Source organism: Triticum aestivum, chromosome 3D, assembly GCF_018294505.1.
Source record: "Triticum aestivum cultivar Chinese Spring chromosome 3D, IWGSC CS RefSeq v2.1, whole genome shotgun sequence".
Lineage (NCBI taxonomy): Eukaryota > Viridiplantae > Streptophyta > Magnoliopsida > Poales > Poaceae > Triticum > Triticum aestivum.
The window spans coordinates 288,059,187-288,079,309 of record NC_057802.1 but is presented as its reverse complement, the minus strand read 5'-3'; the positions used below and the strand labels follow the sequence as shown (position 1 = coordinate 288,079,309).

The window sequence follows — 20,123 nt, the reverse complement described above, 5'->3', positions numbered from 1 at the left end:
TTGATCATGTAAGGATGGCTATCCGGGTCGTAAAGTTTGGAAGAGAAATTCATTTCTCCCAGACTTTGCACCAACTAGGAAGGCACGCAACAATTTTATGTAAGGAGAAGCTAACTGGTGAACGTTTGTTAGGGGGCCATCCTGGCGAAAGTGCTCTCTCCCATCGGATTCATTACACGAATCTTGGCGCGAGGACTGGAGACACGTCAGATTTATTAACTCATTCGCTGTGAATAGAAAAGTCAGCGAACATTGTACTAATCAAAACACTACCCGCACACCACACTAGGAGACCATAGTTTGAATTATACTCCCTCCTTTTTTTCACCTTTTTTTACAAGAAGACAAATTATGTTCTTTTTTGCTTAGGTACATGGCATTTTTTCTAAAAGAATTTAACATGGCAGTTTATATATTTTTTGTGAAATTTTGCACATGGCGAATTTAAATATTTTTTTATAATGTTCACAAGTCAAGTTTGTTTTTTCACATGGCATTTTTATTAATAATAGGGATGTCAATTTATTATTGAGAGGATGTCATTTTTTCTCAATGGCATGGCACTTTAACTATTAATCGCCTAGCATTTTCATTAATAATGGGATGACATTTTTATTATTTTGAGAGGTTGACATTTTTATTTTTGATGCATGACAAATTTTATTACTAAGCACATGCGTTTTTATTAATAATAGGATGGCATTCTTTTATTAATAATAGGATGGCATTTTATCGTTGAGAGGATGGCACTTTCTCATTGAGAGGATGACATTTTTAGTGTTGGGAGGATGACATTTTTATTTTTAATGGCATGGAAATTTTTATTGGGGATTATCTAGATAAAAAATGATTATCTAGAAGAAGGCAGTTTTATAAAGTAGCATGACAATTTTCACATTTTTCAGAGCATGGCATTTTATAAATTTATGTGTATTTTTTGTTCATGGCATTTTTATGTAAAGAGGTGGCAGTTTTTAATTAAATATTTTTCTTTTTCCTTTTTGGTTGAGCACGGCAATTTGGCATGTAGAAACATCCAGGCTTAAGATGAAATTTGTTTTTTTTTGGCCCGTTAAGGCATTTCTGGGACAGATGAGGTCGCGCTGAAACATGCGAGGGAACAAAACATTCGCGCGAGTCGAGTCTTCAACGATAAGAGATGGCCTCCGTCCTATCTCAGACGGTATATGTCACAACTCCTTGAGGCGGCAGCACCGGGCTATTACGAGCTGGATGTATCTCCTGAACTAATTTTTTAGCTTCTGTAGTGTTCTTCTTTTTCCCCCTCCCCCTTCCCCTACTTTTCTCTCTTTCGAATGGCTGCTTACAGCCATGGCACCACGGTGCTCAATGTAAGCTTCATGTAATCAACCAACTGGTCCCAGGCCTTGGCATGTTTTGAAATATATAAGGTAGAACCTCATCTACCTTTCATTTCAAAAAAAAAAAACATTCGCGCGAGGCTGGCGACAGCCAGATATTAGGGTCCTTTAAGTATGAGTAACATGATTCTATCTTGATTTGTAGTCCCGCCATACATGAAACCAAGTCCTTAATTTCTTTTTCTTTTCATGAGTACCAAGATTTTTATCTTGGGTGATCTCATAGTGCACCAAGCTTGGTCCTTCAGGAATAAAATGCGGGAATAACACATCGATTCTAGGAATTGAACCCAGATGATCAGACTGCACTGCATAACCATGTCTAACCACTAAGCCAAGGCTCTCTTTAAAAGGAAAAAAAAACTATCGCAGCACACTCAACACACATTGAAAATCCTAGAGACAAAGTTGGCATAAAATGCGCTGATAACATTTGAACCACCACCTTTTGCTATCTCCACACAGCCTAACTAGCGATCCCACCATAAACAGCCCTGAAATGTCCCAAGCCAAAAGAACATTCATCGATAGCAACTTTTCCCACAGAAGGAACAAGGTTACACAGTAACCAAACAATGTAATCTTGCGCGCCAAATCAGTTTCCTCACTGACTTTGCTCCTCGGATGTATGCTGGTGGTTGCCTGAGCGATCGTCCATGTGCTCCTTCAAGTTTGCTTGTTCAATGGGCTTCATCTCAAGTCTCTTCTTCTCCTTCTGAACGACTTGTCTGGGCATCACCTCCAGGATGAAGCTTCCACCGTTCCATGTTGCGGCACACACCTTTAGTACTTGGAAGATCCCATGCAGCCGGTATGAAAGGAATATGGGTACAGTGAAAGCCAATGTCGCCACTGTGAACACTGCCTGAAGCAGTATGTACATCAACGGACGATTCTTGTCACCAAGCAATCCGCTCAGTCTCCACCAGATGTTGTTTGCTTTCTGTGCTTTCTTTGACAGTTCCCTGCCAAAATTGATAAAGATAAATTACTGGGTTCTCTCACATGGGAGAATACGTAAGGGTAAGTAGACACTTGGAGGAAGTAAAGAAGATGGGAGGAACTGAAACTACAATTGGTAACAGGCAAATTATCTGAACCAAGTTTAGTCCTTATGGCTCAGTTTTGGTCCATTTTATAGACTGCGTCTCCACCGGCGGTCAACGAGCACCACTGAGCATACATATTGTTCCACTCATAGGTATTCAGCATACCCCACCAAGAAATACAAAAAGACATACCTGTATGATGTCATGACTTCAGGATCCCTTAACAGCCTTTGCCGACGCAGCACATTAACTATGAGGAAATACATCAGTTGCCACAAGGTGTAAGCAGCTAGAGGAACAACAAATAGCCATGTCCACAGATAAGATTTGTCCTCCACATATGGCCATGTGACTCTTGCTGCTCTTCCTTCTGGATGCATGGCAGCAAATGTTTGTGGGTTCCACCAACGGATAGTGAACAAAACTATTCCTGTAAAAGCTCTCTTTCAGTCATGTTACACATTTGGCAAGAACTGCTGGATGAATAATAGAGTGGCATCATAACCTAAAGTCACGGAATCCAGAAGGAACTTCCAGCCGAGAACCCTTATCTAGCTTAAACTCAAGCTCCCCTTGCAGCTTTTTAATTAAATTGCTCATATCTACTACAGCTTATACTCAGACTCCCCTCGGCATAACAAGACAACAGAGTAGTCATTGTAAGGCTTCCATATATCACATTCCCGTCATACAATTTCAACAAGCACCAAACAAAATATAGTTAATAGTTTCACTATACTAAGATGGTGCTTTCCTAAGAAAAGTAAAGTTCCCCATCATCCTACGCATTGAATTGGGCTGTTTAAGTGAGATAACGTACCAGGCAAGAGGTGTATCAGAACACTAACAAGTTTATCGAATGAGCTGAACACCAAGCTGCAACGCCATACAATTAATGCCCAAGCAAGGGGACCCTGCAAAGATTTAATAAAAAAACAAATGATTGCACACATATTATAAGCACGAACAAGAAACCAGGCAACCCACAATAATCCTTTTCATACCTCTGCAAATGAGAAGCAAACCATGAAAAGCTTTTCATCCTTTGGATAAAAGAGAATCATAACAAGGAGAAAAGTGTTGGCATAGTAGCAGAAATCCTGCAAATTACATCAATGGTTGTAACCCAATGATTTATTAGTAACGCACCATAGTATTGTGCCCAATAAAATGCTTGAGAAGTGCAATGCAATCCACTAAAAAAGTATGAAACTCATGTCATTTGAACTAGGAACAAACAAAAGGTAACACTAAAACTTCAGAGTGAAAAAGAACTAGAATGTCAGCTTTGAGCCTTGGACAAAGCATAAGCACAACAGTCATCAAGTAAAGGTGCATTAAAAACATCAGTACTGTATGTTATGAGCAGCACTTGTCTTCTCGATTAAGAACATAGTACAGATACGTAAACAAGATACTCCATCCATCCGGAAATATAGGGCCGAATTCGTACTCCGAGATTTACTTTGATTGTCAACAAGATCAATTACTATATGTGATGTTTGTTATAAAAAATTATACCACTGGAAACTCCTTTCAAATATGAATTCAGCGGTGTACTTTGTGTGACATACATCACATATAGTATTGAACTTGTGGACAGTTAAAGTAAATCTCAAAACATGAAATAGGCCCTACATATCCGGATAGACGGAGTACATGATAATATGCCTTCCGTAACGAGATACATGATAATATCCAAGTTCACCAATTGCTGGAGGTCGATGAAATCAAGCCAGTGACAACCATTAGCTTGCAGTAGCCATTCTCTTTTGTGAGCTATCATCATTCTAAGCTGGTATGCCCAGCACCGCACATTGGTTGTAAGTTTGGCCATTTGGGGATTTTGTTTTTTAATTGAAAGCTAGGCTCCTCCCGAGCCTTAAGTCCAAAATAAGTCGGCACAATAGCATATCATATTATGATCCACTCATCCTTATTACAGGATATACTGACGTTGACACTTTATAGCCGTGACAGTTGTGCATGACACTTGAGATACTAACAATGATACTAAGCTATGACACATAAGCAATGAAACCAGCACAGTTAAAATGATGGCCAAAACAAATTTCAGTGAAACGGACTCACCAGAAGATAGTAGTGCCACTTCTTGTAGCGGTAGTAAATCCACCTGAGAGGAACAAATATGACATAGAACAGGCAGTACACATACGGCACATCCTGTGGTCCTGCAAAACGAAATCAGAGCACTGTAAGATGTACCGACCACAACTTTCAGGAGTAGCATGCAACCCAACAGATGGATTTGGCAATAGCTTACTGGCACCCAAGAGGTAGCAAAATGTCCCAAATCCAAGAACACCCATCAGGTGTGTGACCTGCACATTAAAAGCCAGTACCACCAGGTAAGAGGTTCCCCACATACAGACATTCGAATAGCGTCACAGCCATGTCAGTAGTACATGGCAATAAATGAAGAGATTCATCACCACAGTAATCCATTCCTACCCAAAGTGCCCACAAAAACAGTAGACAACGCCCAGCACATGTTGAAACATTGCATAGCACAATCAATGCGCGCTGAATTTAACCGCGAAATGAACAGAGCACGGGCACGCCGAGATTTGGGGAGAGCCAGAAGCCCAGAAGATGGAGATTAAGCAGGGGGGATCGGAGAAAAGACCTTGAAGATGAACCGCTCGTGCTCCTCTGCCTTGGTGGCGATCTTGACGGCCTGCTTCGACAGCATCGCCTTGGCCTGGTCCCTCTGCAATTCAAATAATCCCCCCCAGAAAAATCAGAAGACGAGTAATCGGGGGAAAAGAGGCGCCGGCGCCATAGGGCTGCGGCGGGGCGGGGGAGTAGCAGTACCCACCCTCCGGCGGACGTCCGCGGCCCCGTTGGCGAGCATCGCCGCCGCCGACGCCTCGTCCTCCACCACCTCCGACGACGCCATCCCAGAGAACCTTGGAGAACGCGCGACCAGTTCCTCTTGCGAAGACGAAAGCCTCCTCTTCCCCCTACGCCACCTTTCCTTTCCTTTCTTCTTTTTATTTCGCTTTCCTTTCGCTTTGTTTATTTATTTGTTTATTATTATTGTTATCTCTTCTCCCCCGCTTTGTTCCTTAGCTTTTACACTATCCTCCATTTTCTACTCGTCCTCTGGCGTGGATTGCCCTCTGCTACAATCTAATCTCTCTTCGTTTTGTTTTGTTTTGTTTTCTTCGCGAGTTCCCGTGACGTTTGGTTCGATGCAACGGTTTGGGGTGGAGCGTTGGGTTGGGCAGCATCAGGTTCTGTGGCTGTGCGAGCCGTGGTTTGGCGAGGCAACAGCACTGGCCTGGGCACGGCGGCAGCAGCGAGGGTCAACACGTGCTCTGTCGTGCTCCTTTTTGCCCTGGCCGCCTGTTCCCACCCGCGGATAGGTGCTTTACGTGTTGGCTCCCACCTAGATTGCCGGCAATCATCAATTGTTATTAAGATTTTCAAGCATATACAAGGCCACGGCCAAGATTTCGTGTTTTGCAAAAAGACTTGCAAGTATATTAATGAAAGCCCGTTTACATGGCACTTTTGACACTGTGGAGAAGAGAGACGTGAAAAATGATGAAAGTGGGCTCTCATGCAAAAATCTAGCTATGTATGTACTCCTAGACAAATGCAATAAATATGAAGAATACTATAAAGATAAAGTGAAAAAATAATACTTTTATAACCAACCCTATAGTTAACCTTATCGTATGAGTGACTATAAGTGATGACATGACAACATCATATAGTCAGCAGTTACCTATACTATTAACAATGCTCATGCTCTTAGGGCCATGTTGCATTCCCTCAGCCCAGGCCATTTGTCCCATTTATTAGATGAATGTGTTTAATGTTTCACGTGTACAACACAAGCTTAAAGTATCATTAAAGTACCATTGGGCCTGGCTGAGTATTTCGAATCGGGTGTCTCTTTTCACCCAGGTCCATATCTGAGGGATGTGAGGAAGGGCAAGTGTCGGTCCTACTCGCATCATCTTTTATGTACACAGTGCTTTGATTCAAGATAAACTCTACATGAAAAAGATGCATGTCGATGTTGTGCTTTCATTCAGTAGATCCGTTCTTCATTTCGTGAACTGTAAATTTTAAATTCCGTGTTCATGTTTGAAGCTAATTTAGATGAATTTTGACAAATTCTTCGCACATGATCAACTGTTAGAAAATTCTTTACTAGCTTCATCTTGTTGTTTCACATGACTTGCGTTTTCTCTTTCGATAGCCGTACACAAGTAGATCCATGTCTCCATACTGGACTGTACATGGATGTTTACGTGTGCATGTTATTTTGGATGAGTTTATGCAAATTCTAGACACACGGTCGACCTTTGGTGGCTCCTTTGATTCAAAGGAATTCCACAGGATTTTTGGAGGATTGAAATCTTTGGGAAATTTTCCTACGTCGGTCCTTTGATTCATAGGATAGGATTGGATCACATAGGAATTTTTCCTATGGAATCTTTTGTGCTACATTTCATAGGAAATCTAACATCCACTCCAACCTCTTTTTACAATTTATTTGTTTGTCATGTGGCATCAAACACTCATTGCTAATCCTATAGGATTCAAGTTGGCATGCCACTCGAATCCTATACTTTTTCTATTCCTATATTTTCAAAATCCTGCGAATCAAAGAGGCCCTGAAATTTTATTTGACCACCAGATTCATCTTGTTGTTTCACATGACTTTCGTGTTCTGAGTTTTCTGTTTCAATAGTGGTAGAAGAGAGTAGATCTGCGTCTCTATAATGGATTATACATGTGTTCATGTTTGCATATTATTTTGGATGATTTTTTGCAAATTCATACACATGGTCGACTATTTGAAATTTTATTTGACAACTAGCTTCATTTCCCTATTTCACACGACTTCCATGTTGTATGTTTTCTGTTTCGACGATAGTAAACGAGTAGATCTACATCTCTCTACTACATTGTATACACGTGTTCATGTGTGCATGTTGTTTGTACAAATTTCAACAAATTATTTACACACGGTCGATCGCTTGAAATTTTCTTTGGCCACTAGATTCATCTCGTTGCTTCACATGAATTTTGTGCTGTATTTTTTTTTCTAATTTGACAGTCGTAGACAAAGTTCTTCAAGTGTGGTGGTGTGTGAGGGAGTCCTGGATTAAGGGTTCCTCGGACTGTTGGCCTGCTGATACGTCCATTTTGCATCATGTTTTCCTACTGTTATTTATGATGTTTTTATGCATAATAATGCCTTTTGGAGTAATTATATTGTCTTTTCTCTCATAATATGCAAGGTTTACACAAAGAGAGAGAATGCCGGCAGCTGGAATTCTGGATCTGACAAAGTTACGTCAGAGTTACCTATTCTACACATATCCAAATGAGCTGAAAATTTACGGAGAATTATTTTGGAATATATAAAAAATACTGGAGCAAATAACTACCGGAGGGGGCCACTCTGGTGAGCACAAGACACCAGGGCACGCCTGGGCCCCCAGGCGCACCCTGGTGGGTAGTGCCCTCCTCGGCCCACCTCTGGTGCCCATCTTCTGGTATATAGGTAATTTTGACCTAGAAAAAATTAGGGGGGACTTTCGGGACGAAGCGCCGCAGTCTCGAGGCGGAACTTGGGCAGGGGCACTTTTGCCCTCCAGCGAAGCGTTTTCGCCGGGGGAACTTGCCTCCCGGAGGTGGAAATCATCGCCATCGTCATCACCAACAAACCTCCCATCTTTGGGAGGGCAATCTTCATCAACATCTTCAATAGCACCATCTCCTCTCAAACCCTAGTTCATCTCTTGTGTTCAATCTTTGTACCGGAACCTCAGATTGGTACCTGCGGGTGACTAATAGTGTTGATTACATCTTGTAGTTGATTACTATATGATTTATTTGGTGGAAGATTATATGCTCAAATCCATTATGCTATTTAATACCCCTCTGATCTTGAGCATGATTATTATTTGTGAGTACTTACTTTTGTTCTTGAGGTCACAGGAGAAGTCATGTTGCAAGTAATCATGTGAACTTGATATGTGTTCGATATTTTGATGATATGTATGTTGTGATTCCCTTAGTGGTGTCATGTGAACGTCGACTACATGGCTGATACGTCTCCAACGTATCTATAATTTTTTATTGTTCCATGCTGTTATATTATCATTCTTGGATGTTTTACAATCATTTTATAGCAAATTTATATCATTTTTGGGACTAACCTATTGACATAGTGCCAAGTGCCAGTTGCTGTTTTCTGCTTGTTTTTTACATCACAGGAAATCAATACCAAACGGAGTCCAAACACAATGAAGCTTTTTGTGGATTTTTCTAGACCAGAAGACATCTGTTGGACCAAGAAAGCACATGAGGGGAGCTCTGAGGGGAGCACAACCCACCCAGGCGCGCCCGGGTGGGTTGTGCCCACCTCGGTGGCTTCCCGCACCGCCTCTTTGCTATATAAATACCCCAATATTCCAGAAACCCTAGGGGAGTCGACGAAAATCAATTCCGGTCGCTGCAAGTTCCATAACCACCAGATCCAATCTAGACACCATCATGGAGGGGTTCATCATCCTCATTGGTTCCTCTCCGATGATGCGTGAGTAGTTCATTGTAGACCTATGGGTCCGTAGTTAGTAGCTAGATGGATTCCTCTCTCTGTCTCTCTCTCTTTTGATTCTCAATACAATGGTCTCTTGGAGATCTATTTGATGTAACTCTTTTTGCGGTGTGTTTGTTGGGATCCGATGAACTTTGAGTTTATGATCAGATCTATGTTTTATCCATGAAAGTTATTTGATTCTTCTTTGATCTCTTATATGCATGATTACTTATATACCCATATTTCTTCTTCGAATCTTTGGTTTAGTTAGGTCAACTAGATCGATTTTTCTTGCCATGGGAAGAGGTGCTTTGTGATGGGTTCGATCTTACGGTGCTTGATCCATTGACAGAAGGGAAACCGACACGTATGTATCGTTGCTATTAAGGATAAAAAGATGGGGTATATTTCTACATAAATAGATCTGGTCTATATCATGTCATCGTTCTTATTGCATTACTCCGTTTCTCCATGAACTTAATACACTAGATGCATGCTGGATAGCGGTCGATGTGTGGAGGAATAGTAGTAGATGCAGGCAAGAGTCGGTCTACTAATCTTGGGCATGATGCCTATATAATTATCATTGCCTGGATATCGTCATGATTATTTGAAGTTCTATCAATTTTCCAACAGTAATTTGTTTACCCACCGTATGGTATTTTTCTCGAGAGAAACCACTAGTGAAATCTACGGCCCCCGAGTCTCTTCTTTATTATATTTGCCTTCGCGATCTATTTTTATTTGCTTTTATTTTCAGAACTATTAAACCAAAAATACAAAAATACCTTGCTGCAGTTTTTATTTATTTATTTTATCTCGCGTTCCCGCGAGATCTATTTATCCAATCTACTAAAATTTTACCTATCTTTTCACCCGTGAGGGATTGACAACCCCTCTCTTACGTCGGGTTGCAAGTATTTGTTCTTTGTGTGCAGGAGTTGTTTACGTGGTGTTGCGTGGTTCTCCTACTGGTTCGATAACCTTGGTCTCATCACTGAGGGAAATACCTACCATAGTCGTGCTGCATCATCTGTTCCTCTTTGGGGAAATACCGACGTAGTTCAAGCCGCATCAAAAGGAATTTCTGGCGCCGTTGCCGGGGAGACATCATCAACATCTACCAGGTTCCTAATCACAAATCTCATATCCTTGCAATTTACATTATTTGCCATTTGCCTCTCGCTTTCCTCTCCCCCACTTCACAAAATTTTGCCGTTTTATTCGCCCTCTTTTTCGTTCGCCGTTTTCTCGTCAGATCTGTTGTTGTGTGAAATCTTATTGGCAATTTTTGTCGTTATGGATAGTTCTTATTCTATTGCATGTACTCTCGAGAACGAGGTTCTTAACTTTAAGCAAAGGGGAGGGGATAATTTAAAGGATGCTTGGTATAGGATTTGCAATGCTCATAATAGATCTATCCGTAAGCAATCTACCGTTGTTCCTCTTTGTTGTTTTTATGTGGGCATCACCACTTGGTATAGATTCGTCCTTGATACGATTACCGGTGGAAACTTATTGATGTGTCCCTCTCTTGATGCTTTTAATGCTATGGGAACTTTAGTGGGTTCACCGCCTCTCTTAATTAATGAAACAACTTTGACTCTTGAGCATGTTATGGAAAGACTAGATGCTATTGAAAAGAAAATGCTTACCGAAGAACATACTGAGAACTTGGATAAAAATATGCATAATTTTGCTACTAAGTTTGGGTCAAAAGCGGGAGAAGTTTTTAAGTTGTTAAAAGAAAAGGGGGTCGTAATTCATGAAAGAATTGAAGAAAGCCCGTCTCGGATTGATAAACTAGAAGAAATCTTTAGTAATCTAAGCACGACCTTTGCTTCGACTAAAACTATTGAAAAAACTGCCGTAAAAGTTGGCAAGATTACTCAAGTTACTAAGGACAAGGGTGCAACTTCTAGTAATAATAAAGGAGATCTTAAGATGATTAGTGTTCACCCCGATTTTAGCACTAAATATGGACTTGACTTTGAGATAGTAGCCTCCTTTTGTGAATCTCTTGCTACTCATGTTGATCTCCCTAAGGAGAAGTGGTTTAGATATCATCCCCTTATTAAAGAAGAAGTTAAAGAACTGGTCATAGTTAAAGATGAAACTACTATTTACAATGTTGATCCAGTTGTGCCTACTGCTTATATTTAAAAAAAACTTTCCCTGTTAGGATAAAGGAACATGCTAAGGTATCAACTGTGGTTCGCAAAAGTAATATTAGAGCACCTAAACCTGCTAAAAAAATTAAAGTAGAACCTAGTGTTGCTATGGTTAAAGATCTCTTGGTAGAAAATATTGATGGGCATGTTATTTACTTCTGTGATGAGGCTGCTAGAATTTCCAAACCCGATGAAAAAGATAAACATAGACCTGTTGTTGGCATGCCTGTTATCTCAGTTAAAATAGGAGATCATTTTTATCATGGTTTATGTGACTTAGGTGCTAGCGTGAGTGCTATTCCTTTTACCTTATACCAAGAAATTATGGATGACATAGCACCCGCTGAAATAGAAGACATAGATGGTACTATTAAACTTGCCAATAGAGACACCATCTCACCACTTGGCATTGTTACAGATGTTGAAGCCTTGTGTGGGAAAATAAAATATCCTACTAATTTTCTAGTTCTTGGTTCCCCACAAGATGACTTTTGTCCCATTATGTTTGGTAGACCTTTCTTGAACACTGTCAATGCTACTATAGATTGTCATAAACAAAATGTTAGTGTTCGCTTTGGTGATGAGTCTCATGAGTTTAATTTCTCCAAGTTTAGTGACAACCACATAAGAAAGAATTACCTAGTAAGGATAAAATAATTGGTCTTGCTTCTATTGTTGTGCCTCCTACCAATCCATTAGAACAATATTTGCTAGACCATGAAAATGATATGCATAAACATGAAAGAAATGAAATAGATAAAAATTTCTTTGAACAACGACCTCTGCTCAAACACAATTTACCTATTGAAACTCTAGGAGGCCCCCCTCCACCTAAAGGTGATCTCGTGTTTGAATTAAAACAATTGCCTGATACTTTGAAATATGCTTATCTTGATGAGAAAATGATATATCCTGTTATTATTAGTGCTAACCTTTCAAAACATGATGAAGAAAGATTATTGAAAATTCTGAAGAAGCACCGTGCTGCCATTGGATATACTCTTGATTATATTAAGGGCATTAGCCCACTCTCTGTCAGCACAAGATTAATATGGAACCTGATGCTAAACCCATTGTTGATCGTCAACGACGTTTGAATCGTAATATGAAAGAAGTGGCAAGAACTGAAATATTAAAGCTTCTGGGAGCAGGTATAATCTATCCCATAGCTGATAGTAGATGGGTAAGTCCCGTAAAAACCACAAACAACTATTTAAGATCGGATTTTGTGCAGTATGCCCTCCCGAATATGGACCGGAGAAGTGGTCAATTACCTTCTTTGGCTGGGTTGCGGCGTCGAGGCCAATGTCCTCATTCTCGGCCGGCCAGTCCTCCTGGGACTTGAACAATTGACCCCACACTTTTCGTGTGTTGTCCTGTAGAGGTACTGCACGGTGGCCGGATCATCGGACTTGTAAGCCCACATGGGGCTGGCCCTTTGTTGGTAATGAAGGAGCCGACGCCTAAGCATTATCTGGACCATGTTGATTAGATTGGCGCCGGTCTCCATCACACTGACGACGCGTTTCTGCAGCATCTTCACCTCACTGGAGGACCCCCGGTTAGGGCCCTTTTGGGTCCACGAGGTCAATCTCGTAGAGGGGCCATATCTGAATTCGGGAGTAGCTACCCATGACGAACCCCTTGGTTCTGTGATATAGAACCACTCCTTTGGCCACACCTTGACGGTGTCAATAAACCGACCCTCCAGCCATTGGACCCGGGCCAGCTTACTGAGCATGGCTCCGCCGCAGTCTGCCTGGGCGCCGCTGACCACCTTAGGCTTGACGTTGAACACCTTCAACCACATGCCGAAGTGCGGCTGAACTCGCAGGAGGGTTCATAGACGATGATGAAGGCCGAGATGTGGAGGAGAGAATTGGGGGCTAGATCATGGAAATCTAGCCCGTAGAAGAACATCAACCCCCTCACAAAGGGGTGCAGAGGAAATCCTAGCCCCTGGATAAAATGGGGAAGGAATACCACCCTCTCGCCCGGCTTGGGCGTGGGGATGATCTGGCCCTCCTCGGGGGCCTGATGGGCGATGTCAGCTGATAAGTAGCCGACCGCTTCAACTCCACGATGTCATTGTTGGTGACGACGGAGGCGTCCCACTTGCCGTTTGCGCCGGATCCGGACATGGCTAGGGCTAGGGAGGAGTTGGACAGGATTCGCCATGGAGCAGAAAAGCAGGGCGCTGGGGCTCTAGAGATTGCAAAGGCAACAACGGGAGGTGGAGGAAAGTGTAAGATGTTAACTGTAGTTGTTCCCCTCTTTATAGGCCGCTGATACGACCATTTTGCATCATGTTGTCCTACTGTTATTTATATTATTTTTATGCATAATACTAATTTTTTGGAGTAATTCTAATGCCTTTTCTCTCATAATATGCAAGGTTCACACAAGGAGGGAGAATACCGGCAGCTGGAATTATGGACCTGAAAAAGCTATGTCAGGCCACCTATTCTGCACAACCCCAAATGAGCTGAAACTTCACGGAGAATTTTTATGGAATATATAAGAATTATTGGAGAAAATAACTACCATAGGGGGCCCACCAGGTGGGCATGATACATCTCCATCGTATCTATAATTTTTGATTGTTCCATGCCAATATTCTACAACTTTTACATACTTTTGGAAACAATTTATATGATTCTTGGACTAACATATCGATCCAGTGCCCAGTGCCAGTTCCTGTTTGTTGAATGCCTTTTTTGTTTCATAGAAAATCCATATCAAACGGAGTCCAAATGGGATAAAAACTTACGAAGATTTTTTTCGGAATATATGTGAATTTTGGGAAGTCGAATCAACGCGAGACGGTGCCCGAGGGGCCACAAGGCAGGGGGCGCGCCCTGGACCCTTGTGGCCACCCCGTAAGGCGCTTGGTGCCCTTCTTTCACCGCAAGAAAGCTAATATCTGGATAAAAATCATGTTAAAATTTCAGCCCAATCGGAGTTAAGGATCTCCGAGAATTTAAGGAACAATGAAAGGCCAGAATCTTGGAGCGCAGAAACAGAAGGAAACAGAGAGAGAGATCCAATCTTGGAGGGGTTCCTACCCCTCCGTCGCCATGGAGGCCAAGGACCAGAGGGGAAACCCTCCTCCCATCTAGGGGGGAGGTCAAGGAAGAAGAAGAAGGAGGAGGAGGGGGGCTCTCTCCCCCTCTCTCCTAGTGGCGCCGGAACACCGCCGGGGCCATCATCGTGACGGCGATCTACACCAACAACTTCGCCGCCGTCATCACCAACTCTCTCCCCCTCTATGCAGCGGTGTAACACCTCTTCTCCCCGTTGTAATATCTACTTAAACATGGTGCTCAATGCTATATATTAATTTCCAGTGATGTATGGCTATCCTATGATGTTTGAGTAGATCCGTTTTTTCCTATGGGTTGATTGGATCGTGATTGGTTTGAGTTGCATGTTTTATTATTGGTGCTGTCCTATGGTGATCTCCGTGTCGCGCACGCGTGAGGGATCCCCGCTGTACGGTTTGCAATATGTTCATGATTTGCTTATGGTGGGTGGCGTGAGTGACAGAAGCACAAACCCGAGTAAGTAGGTTGTTTGCGTATGGGAGTAAAGAGGATAGGATACTTTAATGCCATGGTTGGGTTTTACCTTAATGATCTTTAGTAGTTACAGATGTTTGCTGGAGTTCCAATCATAAGTGCATATGGTCCAAGAAGAGAAAGTATGTTAGCTTATGCCTCTCCCTCATATAAAATTGCAATAATGATTACCGGTCTAGTTATTGATTGCCTAGGGACAAATAACTTTCTTGTGACAAAAAGCTCTCTACTAAAACTAACTTAGTTGTTTCTTCATCTAAACGGCCCCTAGTTTTTATCTGTGTGCTCTTTATTATCTTTCAAACCTATATCTTTACACCTACACAGTACTTCTAGTTTCATACTTGTTTTAGGTAAAGCGAACGTTAAGCGTGCGTAGAGTTGTATCGGTGGTCGACAGAACTTGAGGGAATATTTGTTCTACCTTTAGCTCCTCGTTGGGTTCGACACTCTTATTTATCGAGAAAGGCTACAACTGATCCCCTATACTTGTGGGTTATCAAGACCTTTTTCGGGCGCCGTTGCCGGGGAGCAATAGCGTGGTGTGAATATTCGCGTGTGTGCTTGTTTGCTTTATCACTAAGTAGATTTTATTTGTTGTTCTAAGTTGTTTTATATCTTTAGTTATGGATATGGAACACGAAATACTAAAAATATTAGGTGTACTTACTACTCATGGAGATGGGGAACCTCCTAAAACCCTCGAAGCTCATTATGTGAAAGATATTATGCACTACTTTAATAATACTGAGAAAACCCCATTCAATTAATGGGAGACACGTTGGATCAACGTGAATAATTTAGGGATTATCGCTTGACTCAAAAAGGGAAACTATTATGGGATCAAATTCATATGTTGCATTGGTATGCTCGGAATTTATGCTTGTTGCTCTAGGATGAAGGCTCCACAGCTTCCATTTTCATGCAAATTTAATGATAATGAAACCTTAGCTTCTTATGCTAATGGTATTTATGATTACTATGATGTGGAACGAATAGAAGAATTCGTTGCTTTTAAGGGTGCTTACGAAATTGAATCTTTGTTTGAAAAGCTTGAAGATTTTGATGATGTGGTCTACAGACCTGAAAATTATGCTATACTTAAATATTGCTATGAGAAATATGAATATAATGCCGATATTGATGCTTTTATTGAGAAAGTCTCCCTGTCCAAGAAGAGACTAATATTTTGCAGGAAATTATGGAAGAAGAAATTGATGACACTGTGAGCTCATTAGATGAAAAAGATGAGGAGAGCGAAGAACAAAAGGAGGAAGAGCGGATTAGCTACCCATGCCCACCTTCTAATGAGATAAACTCTTCAACTCATACATTGTTTAATTTCCCTTCGTGCTTACTGAAGGATGATTGCTATGATAATTGATATGATCCCGTTGATTCATTTGAAATATCCCTTTTTGATGAACTTGATGCTTGCTATGCTTGTGGCCAAGATGCCATATGAATTATGCTTTTGGAGATGAACTTGCTATAGTTCCTTATGTTAAGAATGAAATTGTTGCTATTGCACCCACACATGACAGTTCTATTATCTTTTCGAATTCTCCCAACTACACTATATCGGAGAAGTTTGAGCTTATTAAGGATTATATTGATGGGTTGCGTACTATTGCATATGATGATTTTGATAAATATAATATGTGTCGGTGTGGAACGACACCTATGGGATCACAAGAATCCCTACTACGGTTGCCGGGGCACATGGTTGCAAGAAGAGCAGGATCAGTAGCCAGCACAAGAATCGTTTACCCAGGTTCGGGCCACGAGGATGCGTAAAACCCTAGTCCTGCTTTGGTGGGTGTATTTCAGAGAGTTCTTGAGCTCTCGAACTAGCTGTGGTGAGTGCGTGGTTTGAAAGAGCGGAATCCTTCTCCAGTATGCCATGGGCCTCCTTTTATAGTCGGAAGGGGCTGCCACAGTGGCACACAGGAGGTGGAAAGGCGCACAGTGCCCTGAGCTTATCGCTCGTATTACAGGACAAGACGCATTTAATGCGTAGCTTAGGTGTCCCCTTGCTTTATTGGGGACGGGGGCGAGGCCCGGCCCGTCTGTCGTCGCTCCTCCTCGCCTTGACACGCACCCTGGCCAGTGAGGTGCGTGGTGCCATGTACGCAGGCAGGCAGCTGAGGTGGCGCAGTGGCGGAGCCTTCACGAAGATCTGCATGCCGTCACGCAGGCACTTGATGAGTTGGCCTGGGAGCTGCATGTTGCCACGCAGGTGCCCGCCCAGCTGGTTGGGCTGGCAGCTGCATGTGAACGGTGGTGGAAGCTTGGTTGGCTCGGGCCTGGCAGTGGCCCCGCTGGTGTCTTTGGCGAGAGCCTTGCCGGGTGGCCTAGCAAGGGTCTTGCCGTGTGGCCCGGCAAGGGCCTTGCCGTGGCGCGCTGTCATCCCCGGCAAGGGCCTTGCCGGGGGTCTGGTGGCCTTCCTCGGCAAGGATCTTGCCGAGAATCGTCGTCTTCTAATCCTCATCTGATCTTGAATATGTCTTCACAAAGATCTGCAGGCCACCACAGAGGTGCCTTCCCGAGCCCTGGCCCCACGTCGACGGTGGCGTTGGGGACCGTGGGCTCTAGGGTGGCTCGCTCTGTCGGTGTGGGGCGAGCTGCCCCGGCAAGGGTCTTGCCGGGGGAACCTGCTTCGTCCCTCTGCTCTTCGTGGTCTTGGCCTTGGCGTTGCTCTTATTATCTTGGGCTTTGGTCTTACCTTGGCTCACCTCCCCTGTTCTGCTTGGCGTGACCGTAGGCGCGGCTGCGACTGCCCGTGCTGAGGTGTAGGGGTACAAAAACGCACCCCTCTTTTTGTACACCGACATGAGCCCCCGGGCCTGGGCCACACATAAGCGCGACACATTGTTGGGCCAGGCCCAAAACAGTGCGCGGGCAGGGCGGGGCGGTTTTTACCGTGGTAAGACTTTTCACGCGCCGCGCTTCCCACGACCCGCGCGCGCGACGCGGCATTGAGGGGCGTGCGTGACGTGGGTGGCATGCGTGGGGCGGTTCCTGCACGCATGCGTCATATCGCAGTAAATGGGCAGCGCGACCCGCGGCTTCCCCATAAAAAGGGATAATCGCGGGCGCACTGTTCCTTTTACCCTTCGCGCGACCCCAATCTCAGAAACCTCCATCTGCCTTCTTCCTCTTCTTCAAGCTTCGTTCCTACTTGGCACCATTGCACTTCCGCCGCCCTCTGTCCTGCCCCCCTCCCCCAGCCGCCATGGCGCCAAAATCCACCAAGGGCAAGGGCCAAGGATGCCGGAGCCGCCGGAGAGTGCGCTGGCGGTGCAGCGGACGCAGTCCGCCTTCTTCCCCTCGATAGTAGACGTGTTCGAGCTTCGGGACTCCTTTAGGCACCTGTGGGGAGTGAAGACGGGGGCGGGGGGAGAATTCGGGGCATCCGGCCACGCGTGTCATCCCGGCCGACTACGCCGAGGCTGCCCCAAATCGGTACCCTTTCTTCGTTGATTATTTTTCCTGCGGGCTCTGTCCTCCCTTCTCTGATTTCTTCAGCGACGTCATGCATACCTTTGGCTTCCGCCTCCTGGATTTTACTCCGAATGCGGTGGCATGCATGGCCCTTTTCGCGCATCTCTGCGAGGGCTTCGCCGGGGTGCACCCCAACACGGCGCTCTTCTGCCACTACTTCTCCCCTCGGATCCAAACGGGAGGTGCCATTTTGATGTGGAGCATCCTACGATCATCCCCATGTACACTCGAGCATACGCCATTGGACCTAAGGTGAACCCGTTCCTACATGCTTCCCCTTTCCACTCGTACGAGACATGGTTGCTACCTAATGCAAAGACGCTACATGTGCTTAGAAACCAAGGAGACGACCATGGAGATGCTCGATGCATACGCCAAGTCCACACCGAAGCGAATCAAGAAGTGCCTCAAGTGGAGTCGCCGCGGAGCTACAGCGGCCGGACATCCGGCAGGAGCCCGGACATCCGGCGCCACCAACCAGAAGAAGACCAAAGAGAGACAGAAGCCAGGCGACTCTACAGCGGCCGGACACCGGCCGACCCCCGGACATCCGGCGCCCCGCGACGGGCCGGACATCCGGCGCCTGCCCGGAAATCCGGCGCACGCTATCCAGAGAGCAGAAGAATCGGCCACTCCAGCCCGGACATCCGGCCCGAGGCCCGGACATCCGGCTCCTCGTGAGCCGCCGGACATCCGGTGCCTGTCTGCGCACAGTGAACGGGCCAAGGGCCCATGTATCCCCCTCTCACTTACCCCTTCGTGGGCTAACACTATATATAGACCCCCTCCTCCTCCTAGTTAGGGTTAGCATTGGTTTAGCTCATAGTTGAGATAGAGCTTTGCTCATCCATTACGGATCTCCTCCTCGAGAGAGACTGCGGCCCATCTTCGGAGAAGATCACCTTGGATTCAAGGCCCCCTCTTGGGTGGCCCCCCATCAAGACCTCCTCACGGAGAAGAACCGGTTACCATTTGTATCGTCCTTTGTAGGACTTGGATCTTGTATCTTACCTTTGTGTTCATCGATCTAGCGCATGTGTGATCTATTCTTGTTGGTTGAGTGATTTCTCTCGTGTTCCCCTCGTGTTTCCCTCATGTTCATCGCGTTCTTCGTAGGGATCCGCTCCTTTCGTGAAAGATCGGCCATCTAGGGTTCCACCCTACATCATCTTGGTATCAGAGCCATGTTGATCACGATTTCGGAGCCTCCCCGTTGTGTTTTCTAGCCTAGTTTTGTTGATTTTGTCCCAAATTCGAAAAATCCCCACCAAAAATAGCCCCAATTTTTTTTGTGATTTGTTGGTTTGATGATGTTTTGTTGATTTTGATCCATGGATTTGCTTGGTTTCGAGTAGATCTAGCTTTCTCCCAATTTCCCCACTTTCCGTCCACAAAATCTCTCCAATTTTGCCCTTGAAATCATCAATTTCCGCCCCCAAAATCGAGTTCCTCGAGTTCATCCTCGGATTTGGAGCCCGGACATCCGGCCAGTAGCCCCGGACATCTGCCCCCCCCGGACATCCGGCACGTGCCCCACACATCCGGCTCCTGGAGCGCATTTTCGCGCGCAGTTCTGGACATCGGGTCCCGGAAATCCGGCCAAACCCCCGGATGTCCGGCCCCTGGGAATTCAGCCTGTCCCGTTTCACCGTTTTGAACATAACTTTCACATCCGGAGTCCTATTTTCGCGTTCTTTAGCTCGTTGAGTAGCTATTGACATCCTCTATCCCTCTAGACAGGTCCCATAACCATTTGAATCCATCAAATTTTTGGCACTTTGGCATCTTTGCCTAGGGCTTCCACCATAACTTCCGCATAACCACCACCGACTTCCACAACCTAACCAATT

The 20,123-nt window shown here is 44.3% G+C and overlaps 1 protein-coding gene across 1 annotated transcript; it reads right to left on the bottom strand.

Annotated features, from left to right (window-relative positions):
* Positions 1–1,705: 1,705 nt before the first annotated feature.
* On the bottom strand, positions 1,706–5,509 carry LOC123078468 (glycerophosphocholine acyltransferase 1). The gene is made up of 8 exons (XM_044500993.1): positions 5,271–5,509; positions 5,079–5,162; positions 4,716–4,773; positions 4,523–4,623; positions 3,436–3,531; positions 3,252–3,345; positions 2,624–2,861; positions 1,706–2,347 (listed from the first exon to the last, which is right to left on the bottom strand). The coding sequence occupies exons 1-8, from the start codon at positions 5,349–5,351 to the stop codon at positions 1,987–1,989; spliced, it is 1,113 nt and encodes a 370-aa protein (XP_044356928.1). The 5' UTR covers positions 5,352–5,509; the 3' UTR covers positions 1,706–1,986.
* Positions 5,510–20,123: the final 14,614 nt, after the last annotated feature.

What these genes read in the sequence shown, in the direction of transcription:
- LOC123078468 (XM_044500993.1), bottom strand. Translation starts at nt 5,351, where the DNA reads ATGGCGTCGTCGGAGGTGGTGGAGGACGAGGCGTCGGCGGCGGCGATG. An exon ending in CCGCGGACGTCCGCCGGAGG is followed by an intron (nt 5,163 to 5,270) that starts GTGGGTACTGCT and finishes TTTGAATTGCAG; the next exon opens with AGGGACCAGGCCAAGGCGAT. An exon ending in GAAGTCATGACATCATACAG is followed by an intron (nt 2,348 to 2,623) that starts GTATGTCTTTTT and finishes CAATTTTGGCAG; the next exon opens with GGAACTGTCAAAGAAAGCAC.